General features: G+C 38.9%; 1 protein-coding gene across 7 annotated transcripts in view; it reads left to right on the forward strand.

The window, feature by feature from the left end:
- DZIP1 (DAZ interacting zinc finger protein 1) overlaps positions 1-16423 on the forward strand; it is a 54511-nt gene extending 38088 nt beyond the window's left edge. For 4 of the 7 annotated variants that reach the window (XM_080659123.1, XM_080659126.1, XM_080659124.1 and 1 more), the window contains 9 exons: positions 373-432; positions 5307-5449; positions 8070-8232; positions 8522-8651; positions 9219-9272; positions 10757-10947; positions 12339-12469; positions 13601-13775; positions 15602-16423. In XM_080659123.1, the coding sequence (XP_080515249.1) occupies positions 373-432; positions 5307-5449; positions 8070-8232; positions 8522-8651; positions 9219-9272; positions 10757-10947; positions 12339-12469; positions 13601-13775; positions 15602-15678 (1124 nt within the window). In that variant the 3' untranslated portion in view covers positions 15679-16423. The remainder of the gene's footprint in view (positions 1-372; positions 433-5306; positions 5450-8069; positions 8233-8521; positions 8652-9218; positions 9273-10756; positions 10948-12338; positions 12470-13600; positions 13776-15601) is intronic. The other 3 variants (XM_080659125.1, XM_080659128.1, XM_080659129.1) reach the window with 1 other exon arrangement.
- The last annotated feature ends 2639 nt before the right edge of the window (positions 16424-19062 follow it).

Raw genomic sequence — 19062 nt, forward strand, 5'->3', positions numbered from 1 at the left:
TATGTTTTTATCTTGAAAATTGAAATATTTTCAATAATTTTCTGTTTAACCACCTGGTCCAGTAGTATCCTTGTGCATTTAAAGAATAATATCAGGCATGAGGTTGATGAATGTGAAACGTTCACTTAATTTTTAAAAAATATAATATCCTGAAATGAAGTTAATGGAAAACATGTAGAAAGAGAAGAAAGATACCAGGAAAAAGTGAGCAGCTTTAACTGACTGCCTCAATATTTTTCCCCAGTAAATTCTTGCTCTTTTTGACAAGATTAAAATACTGTGGGACTATAGCTTTCAATATTGTTTGAAAGTAAACTAATTTTACTTTGCTGTTGTCCTGTTTGTACTATTCTTATTTTTCCTCATTAATAGAGCAGGCATTCTCATCGCACATACTGGAACCAATAGAAGAACTTTCAGAGGAAGAAAAAGGTAACAAAGGTCTTGATCAGGGTTTACACCTGCATAGGTTATATATAGATGCTAACACCAAGTCTTGAAAATATGATTCAGTGGTTTTTAGCACACTGTGTCAAAATTAGGGAAGATGTTTATGTTTGGATTATATTTTCAATCTATATATAGTGTTTTGTCATCTTACTCCCCTAATATGCTGTTATATTTCCCCCCTGATTTATTGTATTCTTAGCATCTGAATAAGTTAATTTGGAAAAAAAAAAATAAGCCTTTATGCCAATGCTGATATTTTCTGATCATATGACAAGTCTACACGTGTTGTGTGCCAGTTGATATGAAAATATTTGTATCACAGTAATTATTTCTCATATCCTGAATCTGTGAAATGTACGTGTGAAGTGCCCACTTCAAAAATTATTTTTAATAGAAAGGAAAGCATAACATTTAAGCTCTGAATGTGGAATATGTATATGCAGAATAATGTTTTTGATGGAATTTGAGAGCTATGACAGGTAAAAGGAGCTAATTAAAATATTACTGCCTACTCATTTTATTTGGCAGTTCTAAAAACTATTTTCTAGAAATTAATGTTTGAAGCTTATGAAAATTATTTTACATTATTAAGAGTATTTTCCACCAAACCAGTATTACGTGAAATGTTGAAGTGTATTCCATTAGAAGAGGAAGAAGAAGAAAAATAAAAGGATAAAAAATATGAACAATAAAATGACAATAAATACATATCTATTAACAATTGAATCTAAAAATAAAAATAAATGAAGAAGAGATCTAGTGAACAAAATAAACTAGTGAATAAAATAGAATTAGAGGCATAGAAACATGGAACAGACTGACGAATCTCAGAGGGAGGGGGATGGGGGGGCGCGGGAAGAGAGTAACCAAAGATCTTACCAATGGACACAGACAGTGGGGTGGTGAAGGCCTGGGCGGGGTGGGAACCAAGGGGAGGGGGAGCACTGGGTGGGAGGCAAGGGGACATTTGTAATACTCTCAACAATAAAAAAAATTTTTAAAAAAGTATTTCCTAATGCTAGACTTGTAGTTTCTAAAACAATTATATTTGAATCTGTTTATCATAATTTTCTCCTTAGTAATGATAATATTTTATCATATATCACTTCTTTCTAAGAAGACAAATTGTTAATATATATATGACCTCTGTTTTTGTCATTTTTGTTAGGAAGAGAAATAAAATTATATATCCTAATACACAGTCTTAATATTTGTTATAGCTTCAGTATTCTCTAGACTTTTTCCCAAAAATTTTTAACAAGGCTGCAAATTGAGAAATGACTAAATTAGGCATATCCATAATATCTATATGATGTATATTTTCATTTAACTTTCAAGTAGCATGCTTTTTCTTTCTTACATGTCATTTATTGGTATCTGGAACACAAAATATCTTATTCCCTGAAGAAGTCATGAAATGTATCAGGAGGTTCATTAAAACGGTCCGAAGTTTTGAAACTGGAGCCTCAGGTCATATCGTTCACACTCATTTTAAAAATGAGTCAGCTAGGTTCCAAGAGGAATCCTGATTTGTCCACCATCACCACTTCGGTTCTAGTTTCTACCCATTGCATCATTCTGCCCATGTTTCTTTTAGAGTTCTACCCAGAAAACTTGAGGCGTGAGTTTAGGACCATTGACGGCAAATACCATCATTGATTGTTGCCAAATTTTGGGAATCAGATTGGGAAAGAAAATCTTCGCCACCATCCTTGGGTTCATACACAGCTCTGGTGGGAGGTGGTACTGAGGACCATCAAAAACACCCCAGACCCCTGGCCAGTGTAGCTCAGTTGGTTGAACATCACCCTTCATACCAAAAGGTCCCGAGTTCAATTCCTGGTCAGGGCACATACTCAGGTTGCAGGTTTGATCCTGGCAACCAATCGATGTTTCTCTCTCACATTGATGTTTCTTCCTCTCTATCTAAAATCAATAAAAATATATTAAAAAATAAACAAACAAAAACACCCCAGAGTCCAAATGTACTGTTACAGAAGCAGTGACCACATCCTTCCAGTGCCTCTACAGAGTTAGCGCGCTGGCAGCAGATTAATTGCCATCAATAAGTTCCTCAGCTTGTGCTAACATTTTGCAGATAATGCCTGTGCAACTAATGCCCTAGGCCAGTGGTCGGCAAACTGCGGCTCGCAAGCCACATGCGGCTCTTTGGCCCCTTGAGTGTGGCTCTTCCACAAAATACCACGGCCTGGGCAAGTCTATTTTGAAGAAGTGGCATTAGAAGAAGTTTAAGTTAAAAAAATTTGGCTCTCAGAAGAAATTTCAATCGTTGTACAGTTGATATTTGGCTCTGGTGACTAATGAGTTTGCTGACCACTGCCCTAGGCAGTGGTTTGCAAAACACTGGCTATTACCGAGAAGTAACTCATCAGGAAGACTCTTCCTTACTTATTGACAGTTGTGTAGAGGCATACTTGATCTTGCTGTTTATAGGGTGTTAGAATGTGAGGACCAGGAGGTGGTGTTAGAGGCCATTTTTTAATTCAGAAACTTGAAACCAGGATTAGGTGCTTGCTCCAAGTCATTGAGTTTAATTAGTGACAATGCTGTGCAACCTTGGGGGAAGTCTCTTCACCTCTCTGGTTTTGGTGTCCCGTGAAAAATGAGGAGGCTCTTTACTAGATGATAAAGTCCCTTCCAACTCAAAAACTCCGCTTTTGTTTTTTACTGTTTGCTTTGTGCTACAATTATTTGCTTACCATAAATGCTATGTTGTACATCTGATGGACCCATCACAGGTGTAGGCTATTGCGCATTGGTCATCTGCTTTCATAAGCTTTCACATTTGTAATTAGAGTTAAGTGCTGATATGTAGAAAGTTTTGCTTTGTTGATCTTGGTGAGCAATACATGCTTTAATTAAAATCTTCAGCTGTTGTTGGTTTTCAAGTGATTAATTCCATCTTTTCCCAAAAACATGATTATCATTTTCCTGGTCTTTCTCTTGCTTCAGAAGTCCAGCTCCAGCCTTCTAAGAGTCTTTCCAACCAAGGGTTTTCTGGTTTTTCATAAATGGCTTTCCAAAACCAGTGCCAACATATAAAGTGAATTTGAGGACAGAGGAAATGTTTAATCTGTGGTCATTGGGGAAACTAAGTCACCAAAAGGAACTAGTCATCATGGGTGAGGGTGAACCTGGATCAATCAACCAATGAATTCAGCGACTGCTATCAAAGACCTTATGACTCTTCTCAACTGTAACCCAGCCATTCTTGGCTTCGTTTGACCCCTGCATGTCTCCTTGCGCCCCGGGGCAGACAGGGGCCCAGACTTTTCTTCAAACTGTGCTTCTGTGCAGTTCCTTTTATATCCCAGATACCAGCCAAAAACATTACCTCTGCATAATCAGCTCAGGAGGTGCTTATATTTTAGTGTTAGCTCCAGGACTTCCGACTGTCTCTTGGTACCTCTTTTTATTTTTAGCCCTATAGTTGTAGAGTCAGTGGCCAACTGGCAGCCAAAGTCAGTGACACAGGCATGGCTGTAGCTAAGCCCTCTAGATTAAAATGCATTGTCAGTTCCTAGGACAGAAGCACCTTTTTTAGGGTGGTTTCAGAATACTGGAAAACAGTGGTTGGGAAAAGAGCAGCATACATGCTGAGAATATAAAATGTAAGATTACTTCTGACTTTAATCATATACAATTTTATCATTTGATTTACAAAGTCACAGTAGCAAAGTATATAAAAGCATCATCATGCAAGATTTCCCCTCCTATTTAATGTACAAATAGTAATTTGACTAATTTTGCTGTCAGCAAAATCATTTATTAATGAGCAGACAATATTCTTTACTACTGGAATTGAGCTAGTGTTTAGAAAACATCTAAACCAAAGGCATTTTGTTTAAGATCTACAAATCTAAGTGTCTTGGGCACCTAAAAATCCCATCTACTGAAATGGATGGAGCGGGGAAAATGGAGTGTCTGTGGGGGCCCTCCTATAGTCCCAGACCCAGGCAATGGCATTTGGTGAGACTCTCCTGTTTGGAGACTAGGAAATTAGACTCCAAAATGATAATACTGTTGTATTCTCCCAGATCTGCCTTTGCACCTTCTCTAAGGGTTAGAGCTGCCCAGCACTGGGTCTCTTCCATGAAGCTTTCAGTTTTCTTGGACGTAAGGACTCAGTTCTTCAAGGTCACACACCCCTTCTCCAAACTCTCTTTAACTAGACATTTTTAGTGGGAGCAATAAAAGTGGAATAGGGAAGGAAAAGTTGGAAGAACCTGGCCTATTATTTTTCCTTTGTTTTAAATTATAGGTTGTTTTAAGCAAAGCATGCATTTTCCAAGACTTCTATTAACCTCTTTTTCATTTTGGTAAATATTTTAAGAGGGATAATTTCATATTTTGAAATTTCATATGAATTTAACTTCTATTAAGTTTACTATATAAAAACTTAGTTATTTAAAATAAATTGAGCTTTTTCTTCATAAATTGATACATAAATTCTAACTGGATTTAGGAAAAATGAATCATTCAGGAAATAGTAAAATAATTTTAGAATAAAACTTAAGTTAAACTTCTAAATGTGTGTTTTTTTTCCATTGTGCTTCTTTAGAGACAAACTTCTTGCATTATTTACCTAGATATAATTCAGTTAAGGGATCAAGAAAGAGTCTTTAAAGACATTTGAAGTTTTGAAGACAACTTAAATTTTAAAAGCTACAGTACTGAAGCATTATACATAGTGCTGAATGACTAAAATATCCAAAAACTTAAAAGATTACAAATGTTTACTTGCTGTTTAAAAGTTGTGTTTTATCATTTTCTATGTAGAGATTTAATATATTTGTTTAATTGCTTTTTAAAGCATTTTTGAAACTTTATTTCAGGAAGGGAAAATGAACAGAAATTTAAAAACAACAAGAACCATGTCAGGAAAGCTTGGAAGACTAACCCCTCTCTCACTAAGAAAATAAGAACAATCTTGGAACAGAATTTATTGGGGAAATTGGAAAGCTTGGGGATTAATGCAGTAAGTTTACTCATTTTTTGAACATTTGCTGGTTTTGTTTTGTTTTCTAAATAAGAAAGAATCAGAGATGAGAAGAAGACATGTCAGTTCTGTCCACAGTAGGACACTGGTGGTTAATGCACCTTTCCAAGAGCTTCATGAATATTAAATCATTTAAACATAGAAACAAATCTCTGGGGTAAGTGACAGTAGTATCTCCATTTTAAGAGAGGTTAAGTAACTTGCTTGAGGTCACACAGCTAGCAATGAAGGAGCTAGGGTTTGTATCTTGGCAGTTGCAGTGCTCTTACATTCTGCCATTAACTTCAAATTGTTGCCTATTATAAAATCAGCACTTAAGCAATACTTGTTAAATGAATGGGTGAATGAATCATATTTCATGTTTTTGCCAGATTGAATTATTCCGGTACAACATGTTATACCAGGTGTACCGGCTAATAATGTGGATTTTGTAATCAAAGAAAACACGATAATTTCAAGAGAAACCTCAAAAGTGCTTCATTCAAAGTAATGTCCATTGCTAGCTACACATTTCCCCCATCTTTCAGGTAATTTGTAGATACTGTCCCAATAGAACTTTTCTTGTTTTGAGACAAACCATTCAGAGACCCAATTTTCCACTTCTTCGTATGTTTTGAAGTGCTGCTCAGAAAGTGCGTGTGCCATTGATCAGAACAAGTGGTAATCTGAAGGAGCAAGTTCTGGTGAATACAGCGGGTGGGTTAATACTTCCCAGGCAAGATCTTTTAACGTGTCTTTAACTGGTTTTCAAGTGTGTGATGGTACGTCATCATGAAGCAAAATTACTTTGCTGTGTCTTCTGGCCCATTCTGGTCGTTTCATGATCAAAGCGTGGTTCAAATTGATTATTTGTTCTTGGTAGCAATCAGTATTAACAGTTTCACCTGGTTTTTGAAGCTCATAATAGACCACACCTTCCTGCTCCCACCAAACACAGAGCATTGTCTTCTTTCCGAAGCGATTTGGCCTTGCAGTCGTTGATAGTTGACCTGGATCAACCCATGATTTTGTGCATTTGGGATTCTCAAAATAAATCCACTTTTCATCGCCAGTCACAATTTGATGCAAAAAAGACTTTCTTTCGTGCCGTTGAAGCAACATTTTACTGATGACTTTTCGGTTTTCCATTTGTCTTTCGTTCAGTTGATGTGGCACCCATTTTCCTTCCTTTAAAATCTTTCCCATTGCTTATACTAGTAAACAATTGCAAATTGTTTGCTGAGCAACATTTAATCTTTCTGCAAGTTGTTTTTGAGTTTGACACGCATCTTCATCCAATAATGCTTGTAATTGTTGGTCTTCAAATTTTTTTGGTTGACCTGGACGTTCTTTGTCTTTCGCATCGAAATCATCACTTTTAAGGCATTTAAACCAGAATTCACAAGTATCTTGAGATGGAGCATGTTCACCATAAGCTTCCCGAAGTATACGATAACTTTCAGCAGCACTTTTCTTCAAAATAAAGTAATGAATTAAAACTTCACGCAAATGCTCTTTTTTTTTGGCACAAAATTCGACATTTTAAGCGTAAAAATACCTATCATGTTAACACCTTCAGAAAATTTGACATATGAAGTTTTGAAGCGTGTTGTCAATACAACAAAAGAGCATACATATCAAATTGCATATACATCAACATATGTGTAGCTCCACCTATTGAAAAGAAATCCGCATTATCAACCGGTACACCTGGTATATATTCTTTGCTTTTTACATTTTTATTGACATACATAAAATATATAAATCTTAAGTGAACAACTTGAATTTATGTACCTATATATATGTATTTACATATGGATGTGTATAGTATTTGTGTAAATAGGTCTGTATATACACATATGTATCTATGTGTAGACATGTGCATGTAGATATATATAGGTATGCATGTGTGTGCACACATATGTATTTCTGTATGTATACATATATATGTGTATGTGAATTTGTGTGTATATGTCTGAGTGTGTGTGTGTGTGTATGTGTGTGTGATTTGTACCTACCACTCAGATCAAGACATTGATCATTTTCAAAACCCTTTCCTTAGTCAATATCACCCCTTTTTCTTCAACAAGAGGTAATGGTTATTTTGACTTAATTTTGTTTGTTCTTGAACCTTATGTGAATGAAATCATACATTATGTAGTACTTTGTATATGAGTTCTTTTGCTTATGATTTTGTGTATAAGATTCCTATCTGTTGTTTCATTTAGCAGTGGTTTGTAGTATAGTATGCATTTTATTGTCTGAATATGCTACACTTTATTCCCTGTTGATGGACATGTGCACTTCTAGTTTGCGGCTCTTTTTGACCATTACATTCTTACACATGTCTTTTGGTGGACATAGGCATTCTTTTCTCTTGGATATCTATCTGGGAATGAAATTTCTGAGTTTCATTTCAAGGGGTATAACCAAATAGTTTTTCAGTGTTTGTACCAAAGTACACTATCCCTATCAGTGCATGAGAGTTTCAGTTGCTCTTTCACCAACTCTTAGTGTTGTCAGTCTTTTAAATTTCCATAGGCTCTTTTTTCAGGTGGGGTTTGTCCACCCCTTATCCCATCCTAGGGTAATTGACTAACCTAACATCTTATTCCTTCAGGATACACGTGGTATTCCAAGCGATCAATTGAATAGAGTGCTAAGAACCATGGAATCAAAAAGACATAATCAAGAAAGACAGATGCCTAACATTCAGCAAATTCGAGAATCCCTTGAACATCAGGTCAGCTCTAAAACTGAGGAGAGAATAGTACTGTCTTCAGGTAAGGCTGTTACTAACTGCCATTTCATTTCTGCAGATGGAAGTGAAATTGAACAACCTTTTCATAATTTTAAATGGTTCACAAACGTTGGCACTTAATTTGCAACTTTATTGTTGTCTGAACCATTAAGTGTTGGTTTTTGTATTTTGTTTTTACATTTAAGAGAAATCCTGTAGTGTGGGCTCTAGACCCTAGAGATGCGTGTATTCATTTCAGTGCCAGCATAGTCAGCATTACAGTCTTCTACTTTTCATGCAATGAAGACTCACGAATAACACTACTATTTCAGACAGGCACAGTGGTTCTCAAGGGGAAACCCTTTCAACTGGAGAAGTACCCAAAGCAGTACAACTTCCTCCCAAAAGCAGACAATTGATCAAACAAAGACCTGTTTTCACTGATAGACCATCTGTCCCAAAGTGAGTATTTTACAACCCTAAAATTTTTACATTAATGCTTATCTTAGCTTTGGCTGCCATAACAAAATATCATAGACCAGGCAGCTTAAACAACGGAGATTTATTTTCTTACCCTTCTGGAGGCTGGATGTCCAAGATCAGGATGCCAGCTAGTCAGTGAGGGTTCTCTTCCTAGACTTGCAGATGATTGGTTGCCTTCTGGCTGTATCCTCACATGCTCTGGTCTCTCTTCCTCTTCTTGTAAGGCCCCCACCCTCATGACATCAGACCTAATTACCTCTCAAAGGCCCTTCTCTAGCTACCATCACTTTGTTGGGGGTTAGGGCTTCAACATGATTTTAGGGGGACACAAACATTCAGCTCACAACAATGTTTAACCCAACAGAGAATCATAGTTGCAATTTCTACCCGTCTCTCATTGGTACTTGGAAACTCTTATTGCTCACCCTCTTTAATATACATTAAAAGCAAAAATGACCAATTCCATGGAAATGTATGTTAAATTACATTATTCACTCATACTGCTTAGAAATAGTTTTCTTTTTTCTTTTTTTTTCTTTCTTTTAGAATTAAGAAAAATATCATAGAAGATCATTTTCCCAGAAAGTCTTCAAATATTACGTGAGTAGAGTACTTGGGTGGGGAGAGGTCATTTAAAAATTTGTTTCCACTGAACATCCCTTTCATTGTAAATTAGTATGCTCATTGTGGTTAACTAAAGCCCTAATTATTAAATGTCATAATTAATTTTTTAATTCCATTTTGGCGTTTCTTTGTTTCTTTATTAGTTTTTACACAATATAATAGTGCTTATCACATTGTGGCCCCCATTAAGAAGTAGAACCACCCTGAGTCACTTCCATTATCCCCCTCAGTGTCTAGAAACTTTCAATAAGCTTGATAAATTAAAGGGTTGAGTACCAGTTTTAAGTTCAGTGTTTTTTAAAAAGATTTTCTTTCTTTCTTTTTCTTTTCTTTTTTTTTTTTTTTTTTTTTTTGGAGTGAAAGGAAGGGAAAAGGAGAGGGCGAGGGAAACATTGAGATGAGAGTGAGACATCCATCATCTGCCTCCTGCATGTCCTCTACTAGGGACTGAGTCTGTAATCCAGACATGTGCCCTGACCGGGAATTAAACTGGCAACCTTTTTGTACATAGGACAACACCCAACCCACTGAGCCACACTGGTCAGGGTTAAGTCTCAGTTTTCTTATCTGTAATATGGGATGATACTGCCTTTTCCACAGCATAGTTATATAACTTAGTAAGAATATATGAAAAGGGCTTGGCCTCAGTGTTTGGCACTTGTGGGTACTCAATAAATTATAGGTATATTACTGTTATTAATTATGAGGAAAACTAATTTTATAATTGAATTTCATCATCATTGACTTATCTAGAGATATAGATACTATAAACCTGTACATTGAGGCCTTATCTACATATATAAATATATATAGATAGTAGAGACAGTAGAAATATAATATAGTAGAGACAATATAAATAATGCCTTACCCTTCAAAAGCTCTTTTCATGTACATAATCTCATGGGAAGAGCTTTATTTCATGGGATATAGTATAACTAAACCATGTCTGAAATCTAAGTGTTCAGTGAATATTTTTTAAATGAATGAACACTGCTCTGAACTTTCATTTCACTTTAAAATGGGGTGACAATTCATGCGATTATACAAACGAGATTGTAAAAGCGCTTTGTAAGATAAAGTGTAGAGGTAGGTTATAAATAATGACAGTATTTTTAAAGGTGGAGTAGTTTTATTGCCAAAAATATTTTTTCCCCACGGAGAAATAATTTTCTTAGGTATGTAAAAACCAAGAATGTTAGGAATATACAAGTTTGGATTTAGAGGAGAAATGTCATAGCTTCAGTCCATTTTGGTATTTATGCAAATGGTTGTCAGGTCTGGATTTGAAATGACTCCAGCCTTTTGCAGGAGTCCTGGCCTTGCTGCCATCTCTTCTGTGGCCACACCCTTGGTTTGCTATACTCCTGGGAATTACCTGAGAAAGTTCCCACTTTAAGAGGCATTATCATTTGTAAATCCTGAAACTTGTGAAAACAGCACCCTCTGTTTGATTCGTTTAGGTCGCCTCCCTTTAGTTCTGAGGAAGACTTGGATGCTGGCGACCTCGTCCAGGCATACACATCCCCCGAGTTACTTCTTGTGCAGCCATCTAAAAACAAGAGTAGCTTTGGAAGGAAAACTTCCAAGAGTGACACTGACTGGACCGAAGGCAGTGAAATGGAGGACTCTGATATTTCTCCCAAGCCCATGGGTGAGCTTTTATCATTAAAAATCCTTTTGGAAATTTTGTTTAGGGCAGTGGTTCTCAACCAGGGGCAGCAAGCACAGGCAGTCTGAGCTGGAAATATGCTTGAGGAAAGGACAGGGCTTATCCAAAAGCTACTGATGCCTCAGAAAAATGGACAGGGCTTAGCCACGAATGATATTCACATGGATGGAGAGGAAGGATTCGGGAATGCCTGGGTGTATTAGTCTCCTAGGGCTGCTATAACCACGTACCACATACTGGGGGGCTTAAACAAATGAATGTACTGTCACATAGCTTGCAGGCTGGAGGGCCAAAATCAAGGAGGCCGAGTTGGTTCTTACTGGGGCCGCAGGGATCTCTCATGTCTCTGTTCTCGGCCTGTACTAGTAGTTGTCTGTCTTCCTATCATCACATGGGCCTCCCTCAATGAGTGTCTGTGTCTAGATTTCCCATTTTTGTAAGGGCACCAGTCATACTGGATTTGGGCTCACCCTAATGACCTCACTGTAGCTTCATTATCTCTTAAAAGGCCCGGTCTCTAAATAAGGTCACATTCTGAGGTATTGGGGTTAGGACTTCAACATATGAATTTAGAGAGATATAGTCAACTAATCAAATTGGATGACTATAAGAATGGCTATTCTAATACATTCTGTGGCCTTTTGGAGATGGGGCAAGTCTAAAGGAACATGAGGTCCAAGTCTGTAACTGTTGTTAATTTGCTGAAGAGAAGTGGTATTTTAGGTTCATTAAAAAAAAAAAAAAAATTCTGTTTAATATAATTTTTTAAAATATACACACATATATATGTATATATATATTTTTTAACCATATCAGATGTAAATTAGTTTATGGTATTGTATATAATTTGTATACACATATATTTGTATAGTTTTCTAAAATATAACTAATTCATTTAAAATAATTAATATTGTATTTGAAAATACCCATATGAATATTTTATTCATGTAGGTTACCTCACTGAAATTAACGTTTCTGATCAGAACTTGAATGAGACCATCCTTCTTTGATTTAAAATGAAAATTTTTGGTGGGCACATAGTGCATATACAGATCTTGTAGCATAGAAACCCACACACCTGAAACCTATATGTTCATGTTGACCAATGTTACCCCAATAAATTTAATAAATAAAAAATAATTTAAAAATAAATAAGATAAAAAATTTTACTGCTCCTAGTCTAGAGGGCCATTATTTTTTAAGGAAATTATAAGTATTTAATGCAGCATTTTTAACCCCAAAATACATCAATTGAGTTTAATAGTGCGTAATTATTTGCAAAGCTTAGACTCAGAATTGCTTGTTATGTTATTTTGGAACTGAAGATAGACACAAGTTTTTTAAACTTTTCCTATTTTCTATTGGTCATATAGGAACCTCCATTAAAACATTAACTGAAAAAGTTGAAAAGACAGTTTCAAATCAAAGAAATGTGAGTAAGCCAGTTGGTGGGATTAATGTTGCTGAAGCATTCATCAAAAAAGAATTTAAAGAAGAACTAAAGGTGAAATAATTTTTACTTGCTAAATATAGAGAATTTCATCTTAATTTTATTTTTTGTAGTATAGAGGTTGAGATTTTTACCTTTTCTTATTTTCAGTATTGCCTTTCTTCCCATTCCATAGAGAATCAAATATATTGGAATGATAACTGGTAATAATGTCATATGCTTATCAAACTACAGCTTTTCAGAATCCTGTCCTGTGTGTTGATGCTTGCAGATATTAGATGGTTTGTCCTCAGAAACTTGTGTCAGCCTAGAATCTGGGGCCTTTAGATCTGAATCTAAGGACTTTTCTGCTGCCATGGTGTGACCTGGAAGTAAAATAGGCACTTTTCAGGGTTTAGTCCAACTCAGTAGTTGGTGGAGGAATCCTTCAGTAGTTGGTGGTGAATCGAGTGGAGGGCAGAGCCCGAGCTCCTCCTCTGCCTGAACAGAGGAGAGGCCCTACCACATTCCGAGCAGTTCGAACACCCAGGACACCAGTGTTTCTGTGGAGGGAAATCTCCCTTTGTATTTCTGGCACAGCTCAGACATGTTGACAGGGTCTTCTAGTAGTAGTCGTCCTTTGCTTCATTTTTCACTTAGATTAATTCTTTTCCTGTTCATCTATGGAATCCAGAGCATTCTGTCAAACTACTTTTATTAGTTAGTGCTATTTGTTTTACACAAGCCAAATATGACAAGAAGCCATGTATGTATTTCAAGGCAGAGCTCACGTGCCTCCCTTGGAAAGGCTGTGGTAGATAGGCAAGCTCCTTTCGGGCAGGGGCTATTCCCGCAGGGCCCGCGTGCAGATTAAATGTCGTTATCGCAGGTAAGAGCTCCAGAGCTGCCCTAGCTCCTACTCTGGGGAGTATCCTAACTTTATTTCTAAAATGCAGTGTTTCTGGAGTTTTCCAAATTTATGATTGGTAGAGTAGAAAACATACATTTCCGTGGCAAAAAACAAAAAAGGTTTTCTTTCTTCCATTTTCAAAACACGGATTTCTAAATCCATTTCCAGAAATGACCAGAGCATGGATACTCTGAGGTTCCCATCTTCATATCGCTCAGTGTTAGCAGCTCGTCTGGCCAACAAAATGACATGTGCCATTTCTTTAGGAAACATTATTCTCCATGTATTTCTTTTAGTGCTCAGATGTGGATGATGACGACTGGGACATATCATCCTTAATAGAAGAAAAATCTTTGGGGAAAATAACCGGGAAAGAGCAGAGAGAACCTCCGCCTGTGAAGAATGAGTCACATTTGGCTCAAGTGCCAACGGCCTGGGGTGCACCAACTCCTAGAGGGCCAAAGAGAGAAGGTGTGCTACTTTGGTGTCTTGCAAAAACTCGGTCCATTTTCCAATTACTGTGTTTCATCTTTATAAATATCTAATTAAACTATGCAAATATATCATCAGATAGAAACACTGCTGGCATAACAAAGACCTTGATGCTTTATGTTACTTTAATAAGGACTGAATATGCACAACTTAACTGATTTGTGTATATTTACTAATTATTTTTATTTACTTTTATTTTTCATTTTTTAAAAATACATTTTATTGATTTTTTACAGAGAGGAAGGGGAAGGGATAGAGAGTTAGAAACATTGACCAGCTGCCTCCTGCACACCTCCTACTGAGGATGTGCCCGCAACCAAGTACATGCCCTTGACTGGAATCGAACCTGGGACCTTTCAGTCTGCAGGCCAACGCTATCCACTGAGCCAAACTGGTCAGGGCTTTATTTACTTTTAGAACTAATCTTTAGTATTTAAATTTTTACGTTATTTTTGAAAATGCCCATATAAATATACTTTCCATGCAGGTGCCCCATAGAAATTAAAATTTCTGATCATGCACTTGGATGAGGCCATTCTTCTGACAGTCTTCCTGTGTTATTCTGTTTACATATTAAGTATTTTTATTGTCTTTGAAGGAAGATTTCTCTTGTGGCATTATAGCCAGTGGGATAAATGACAATGAAACCATTAGTAGAAATTGTTCCTGGATAAGTCCTAGAGTCTGCATAAGGCCAGAAACTTAACTCTTGATGCATTAAATTTTTAAAATTAGAAAATGTAATTTATGTTTTTTATCAGAGTAATTCTTGCACACGGTGAAAGTCAACTCGTACAGTAGGGCTTCCCCACCTGTAGTGCCCCATCAATCTGCTGTTAGTGCCTCTGCTTCTAGACTTATAAACGTGAGATATAAACTGTCATTGTCCTATTAAACAGATGAAGACTTGGCTCATTTTCTCCACTCACACCTCTCATTGGTATTTTTATACCCATGTTGGTAATTTTAAATTAACACATGTTAATATCAACATTTGCTCAGGCCACTTGCAGCACTATCTCTCAACCACCCTGCTTTGTAAAATGAACCATTGCTACCTCTACCTTTCACTTCACCTTTTCCCTCCACCACTGTGTCAACTGGGCCTTTACTCTCACATTATTGTCAAGTCATAACATCGACCTCTGATCTGGAACCGTCATTAAGTTATCTGTGCTTCATCTGAAAATCGATTCTAATAGTTGAAAAACCAAAAGGCCATGTTTACGGTACAGTGACTCCAAGTTCCCAGGGCAGAGAGGACTCTCTTAGTCCGTTTCCTTTGTCTTCTCCCTGTGCCATGACCCCAGGCGCCTCAAAAGGAAAACTCTCTAGAATCAAACTCAAGTGGAATTCACTAACTATTAAATGACTCAAGACAGTTTTTAATAAACTTTATATTTAAGCTCACCTACCCTAGAGAATCTATTTTTACTACTTAAACCCTATTTAGCTTTTTTATTTTATTCTTCTTTCTTTGCCACCCGCTCACTCAGAGTTAATGACAAAAACAACAAAAGCGAAGTAAGTGCTGCCAACATCCAGACCACATGCTGAATGCAGGGAAGGAGGGATGCGGGCAGCAGCTTCCACACAAGGTCCTGGGGGATCCCTGGAGATGGGGCCATTTCGTGGTTGCTGCACTGTGGCTCCTGCATAGCTGTGCGAGCTGGGGGTGGGGACTGGTGAGCAGACCTAGACACTGAGTGATAAACTGCGGTAGGAAGGTATGGATTTTACAGGCTGGACAATGTGCTTGTTTAATCATCGGGGCCTCCTCTTCCTCCTCCTCTCTCCCTCCACAGGCCTTCAAGATGAATCAAGCACACTGAAAAGCAGCTTAGTAACTGTGACTGACTGGAGTGACTGTTCAGATGTATAGCTGTAGCTCCACAGGTCAGAAGATCCAGGTGCCAACAGTGTGTCCGGTATCGCAGTATGTCAGTAACTTGCCAACGTGATACTAATGCTCCTGCCTTAGAGCATGTTCCACAATAACTAGAAAGCTGATTCAGAGAACAAGGGTCTCTTTAAATGCACCTGATACAGTATTGAAAAACAAATTGTCAACAGATTTTGAAGCATATAAAGTGTTTAAGACTTCTGCTTAAAAATGGCGTGTCATTGAAGTCATAAAAAGGTTTTTCTTCAGAATGGTTCAGTGTATTTTTTTTCAACTAATTTTTAAGTGAAAACTTTTAATTACAGCGGGCTTTGGTTTGAATTAAAACTTTATGTCTTTCTTATGTATGTTATCACATTGGAAGTGTTTTATTATAAAATTCTGTTCATATCCTTAAAACTGAATTAGTGGAATTAGTGAAATCTTAAGGGTAGATTAATTATTTTTCTTATAGAAGTTTAGAACTATAAAAATATAGCTAGGCCCATGTTAAATACATCTTTCAGAAGTACCTTTACCACATTCAACTTTGATCCATTGTAAGCATGTTGTTATAAAACAATTATTTTATAATTTTAAATACCATTTCTGCAGCATAATGTTTAGCTTGGATATTTTATGAATAAAATGTTGCTATTTTCAAGATGGATTCAAGAATTAGTTCTCTCATCTTCTCTAGCTAGACCTTCTCCACCAATAAACCTTTCTTTGCTCCAAACCCTGATCTATTGAGTATTGGCCTTTCTTTTGAAGCATTGGCACACGAGCCTTGGGCTTGTAACAAAGGGTGAGCCAGCCAGGAGCTAGAGTTCCTGGTGGATTGGCCCCCACTGTGCTGACCACCTAAATTGTGCTGTACCCCCCCTCCCCACCTCACCCCCTCCTGCACTTGTCATATTTGGAGTAAGGAAACATCTTTGGACTTTGGTCAATTGTCTGTGTGATATAAGCAACCTCCCCCAACCCCCACCCCAGCAGTTTGGTAAGTGATACCTTTGTAAGCAATTTTGAAGCATTTAACATTTATATTTTCTCCCTGCCTAATCCCTCAAGAAGTTTGGAGACTCTGAATGATTATTATTATTTTCACAGCAACATGGTTGTTTGCATAACATTCTATAGGAATCTGTTTACTTTATAATAGGACACAGATTAGAAACCCTTGATGAGGCTTTGACTGGAATGTCATGTTTGAAGGAGACATGCACAGACTCTGGATCTCACCAGAAAGCTCTAAGGAATTAAGGTTGACTTCTGAGGCTGATCAAAGCCCCTTGGAAAAACAGCCTGGTACCTTTCTTACATGGGTCATGGCAGTCTTTCCAGGTAAGGAACAAAGGTTGCTTTCCTGGGAGATGGCAAAGGAAGAACCTGAGGACATTTTGGGGGACCTCGAGAACCTGAGGAATTCACCCAAATCTATAGGTATTACAGGCAAATGCTGATGGCAATTATATGGCTTGGCTTCTCAGCCCTGAGGCTAATCTGGAGATTCCTTATGAAATTCCAGCAAAGCAGATATATAATCAATTGCTGTTCTTATACTTATGCAAATCACAGACCAAATTTATTGAAACTAGACTTATGCAATGGATTAGTCTTAACTCGGCTACCCTATATAATAAAAGCCTAAGTGGCGTCACGCAATTTCATCACAAGATGGTTGCTGCAACGTTGTCACAAGATGGCCGCCGTGATGTCATCACAAGATGGCCACCACAAGATGGCCAACAGGGCAGGGCAATTGTGGGCAATCAGGCTGGCAGGGAAGGGCAGTTGGGGTGAACAGGCCAGCACGGGAGGGTAGTTGGGGGCGAGACCAGGCCGGCAGGGGAGGGCATTTGGGGGCGACCAGTTCAGCAGGGGAGGGCAGTTGGGGGCAACCAGGCCTGCAGGGGAGGGCAGTTGGGGGCAAGATCAGGCTGGCAGGGGAGGGCAGTTGGGGGCAAGATCAGGCTGGCAGGGGAGGGCAGTTTAGGGCAACCAGGCCAGCAGGGGAGGGCAGTTAGGGGCAACCAGGCCTGCAGGGGAGGGCAGTTGGGGGCAAGATCAGGCTGGCAGGGGAGGGCAGTTTGGGTTGATTGGGCCTGCAGGGGAGGGCAGTTGGGGGTGAGATCAGGCCAGCAGGGGAGGGCAGTTGGGGGCCATCAGGCCGGCAGGGGAGGACAGTTGGGGGTCATCAGGCCGGCAGGGGAGGGTGGTTGGGGCCATCGGGCCAGCAGGGGAGGGCAGTTGGGGGCCATCGGGCCAGCAGGGGAGGGCACTTAGGGGCGACCAGGCCTGCAGAGGAAGACAGCTGGGGGCGACCAGGTCTGTGGGGAGGATAGTTGGGGGAGACCGGGCTGGCAGGAGAGGGCAGTCTGAGGTGATCAGGCCGTCTGGAGTGGTCAGGGGCAACCAGGCCTGCAGGGGAATGATTAGGGGCCCATCAGGCTGGCAGGCAGAAGCTGTTAGGGGCGACCAGGCAGGCAGGCAGGTGAGCAGTTAGGAGCCAGCAACCCTGGATTGTGAGAGGGATGTCCCAGATTGAAGAGGGTGCAGGCCAGGCTGAGGGACATCTCCTCACCCCCGTGCACAAATTTTGTGCACCCTGCGGGGATCGGGCTGAAACCTGCAGTCTGACATCCCTTGAGGGGTCCCAGATTGGAGAGGGTACAGGCCGGGCTGAGGGACACCCTCTTCTCCCCCTCCCCCCCCCCACATGAATTTGTGCATCCTGCAGGGATCGGGCTGTAACCTGCAGTCCGACATCCCTCGAGGGGTCCTGGATTGCGAGAGGGCACAGGCCAGGTGAGGGACCCCACCGGTGCATGAATCCGTGCACCAGGCCTCTAGTCCTTGATAAAATGAGGGTGATTTTCGAGAGAGAAATTGTTTCAATTGAAACCATAATGTACAATTGTGGATATTAGATTATAGTTTGCTTAACTATCCTCAAAATTTTATTTTTTTCACCTGTGGACAGGACTGGATCCTGAATTTTTCTAGCAAAAATGTTTGGTTGCAGCCTTCTTAACTAGTGTTTTACTTTTCTCCCTTCCTTTGCCTTGGAGTTACTGAGAACTAAAACTTTATTCTGAGCCTTGCACATGCAGACTGTAGCTAGATGATAGAATGTAAATTTCGGAGAAATCTTCACAACAGCTCACATTTGACGGTTTAGGTGACTGATGCTGTGTAAGCCACACAGACAGCTGATATTTGGACTGCAGATCAGTGCAATCTGTCGAATTTTCACTGCCTGCCTTCATTCCCGCAAAAATGAAGCTCTGAGCCTTTCATCTGGAGGTCTTCTAGACTGGCAGCCTTACAGACTCAGAGACTGGCTTATGGTTTGCTTTGATCCTTACTTAGGGTACATGT

Source organism: Plecotus auritus (assembly GCF_963455305.1).
Source record: "Plecotus auritus genome assembly, chromosome: 3".
In the NCBI taxonomy this organism is placed as follows: Eukaryota; Metazoa; Chordata; class Mammalia; order Chiroptera; family Vespertilionidae; genus Plecotus; species Plecotus auritus.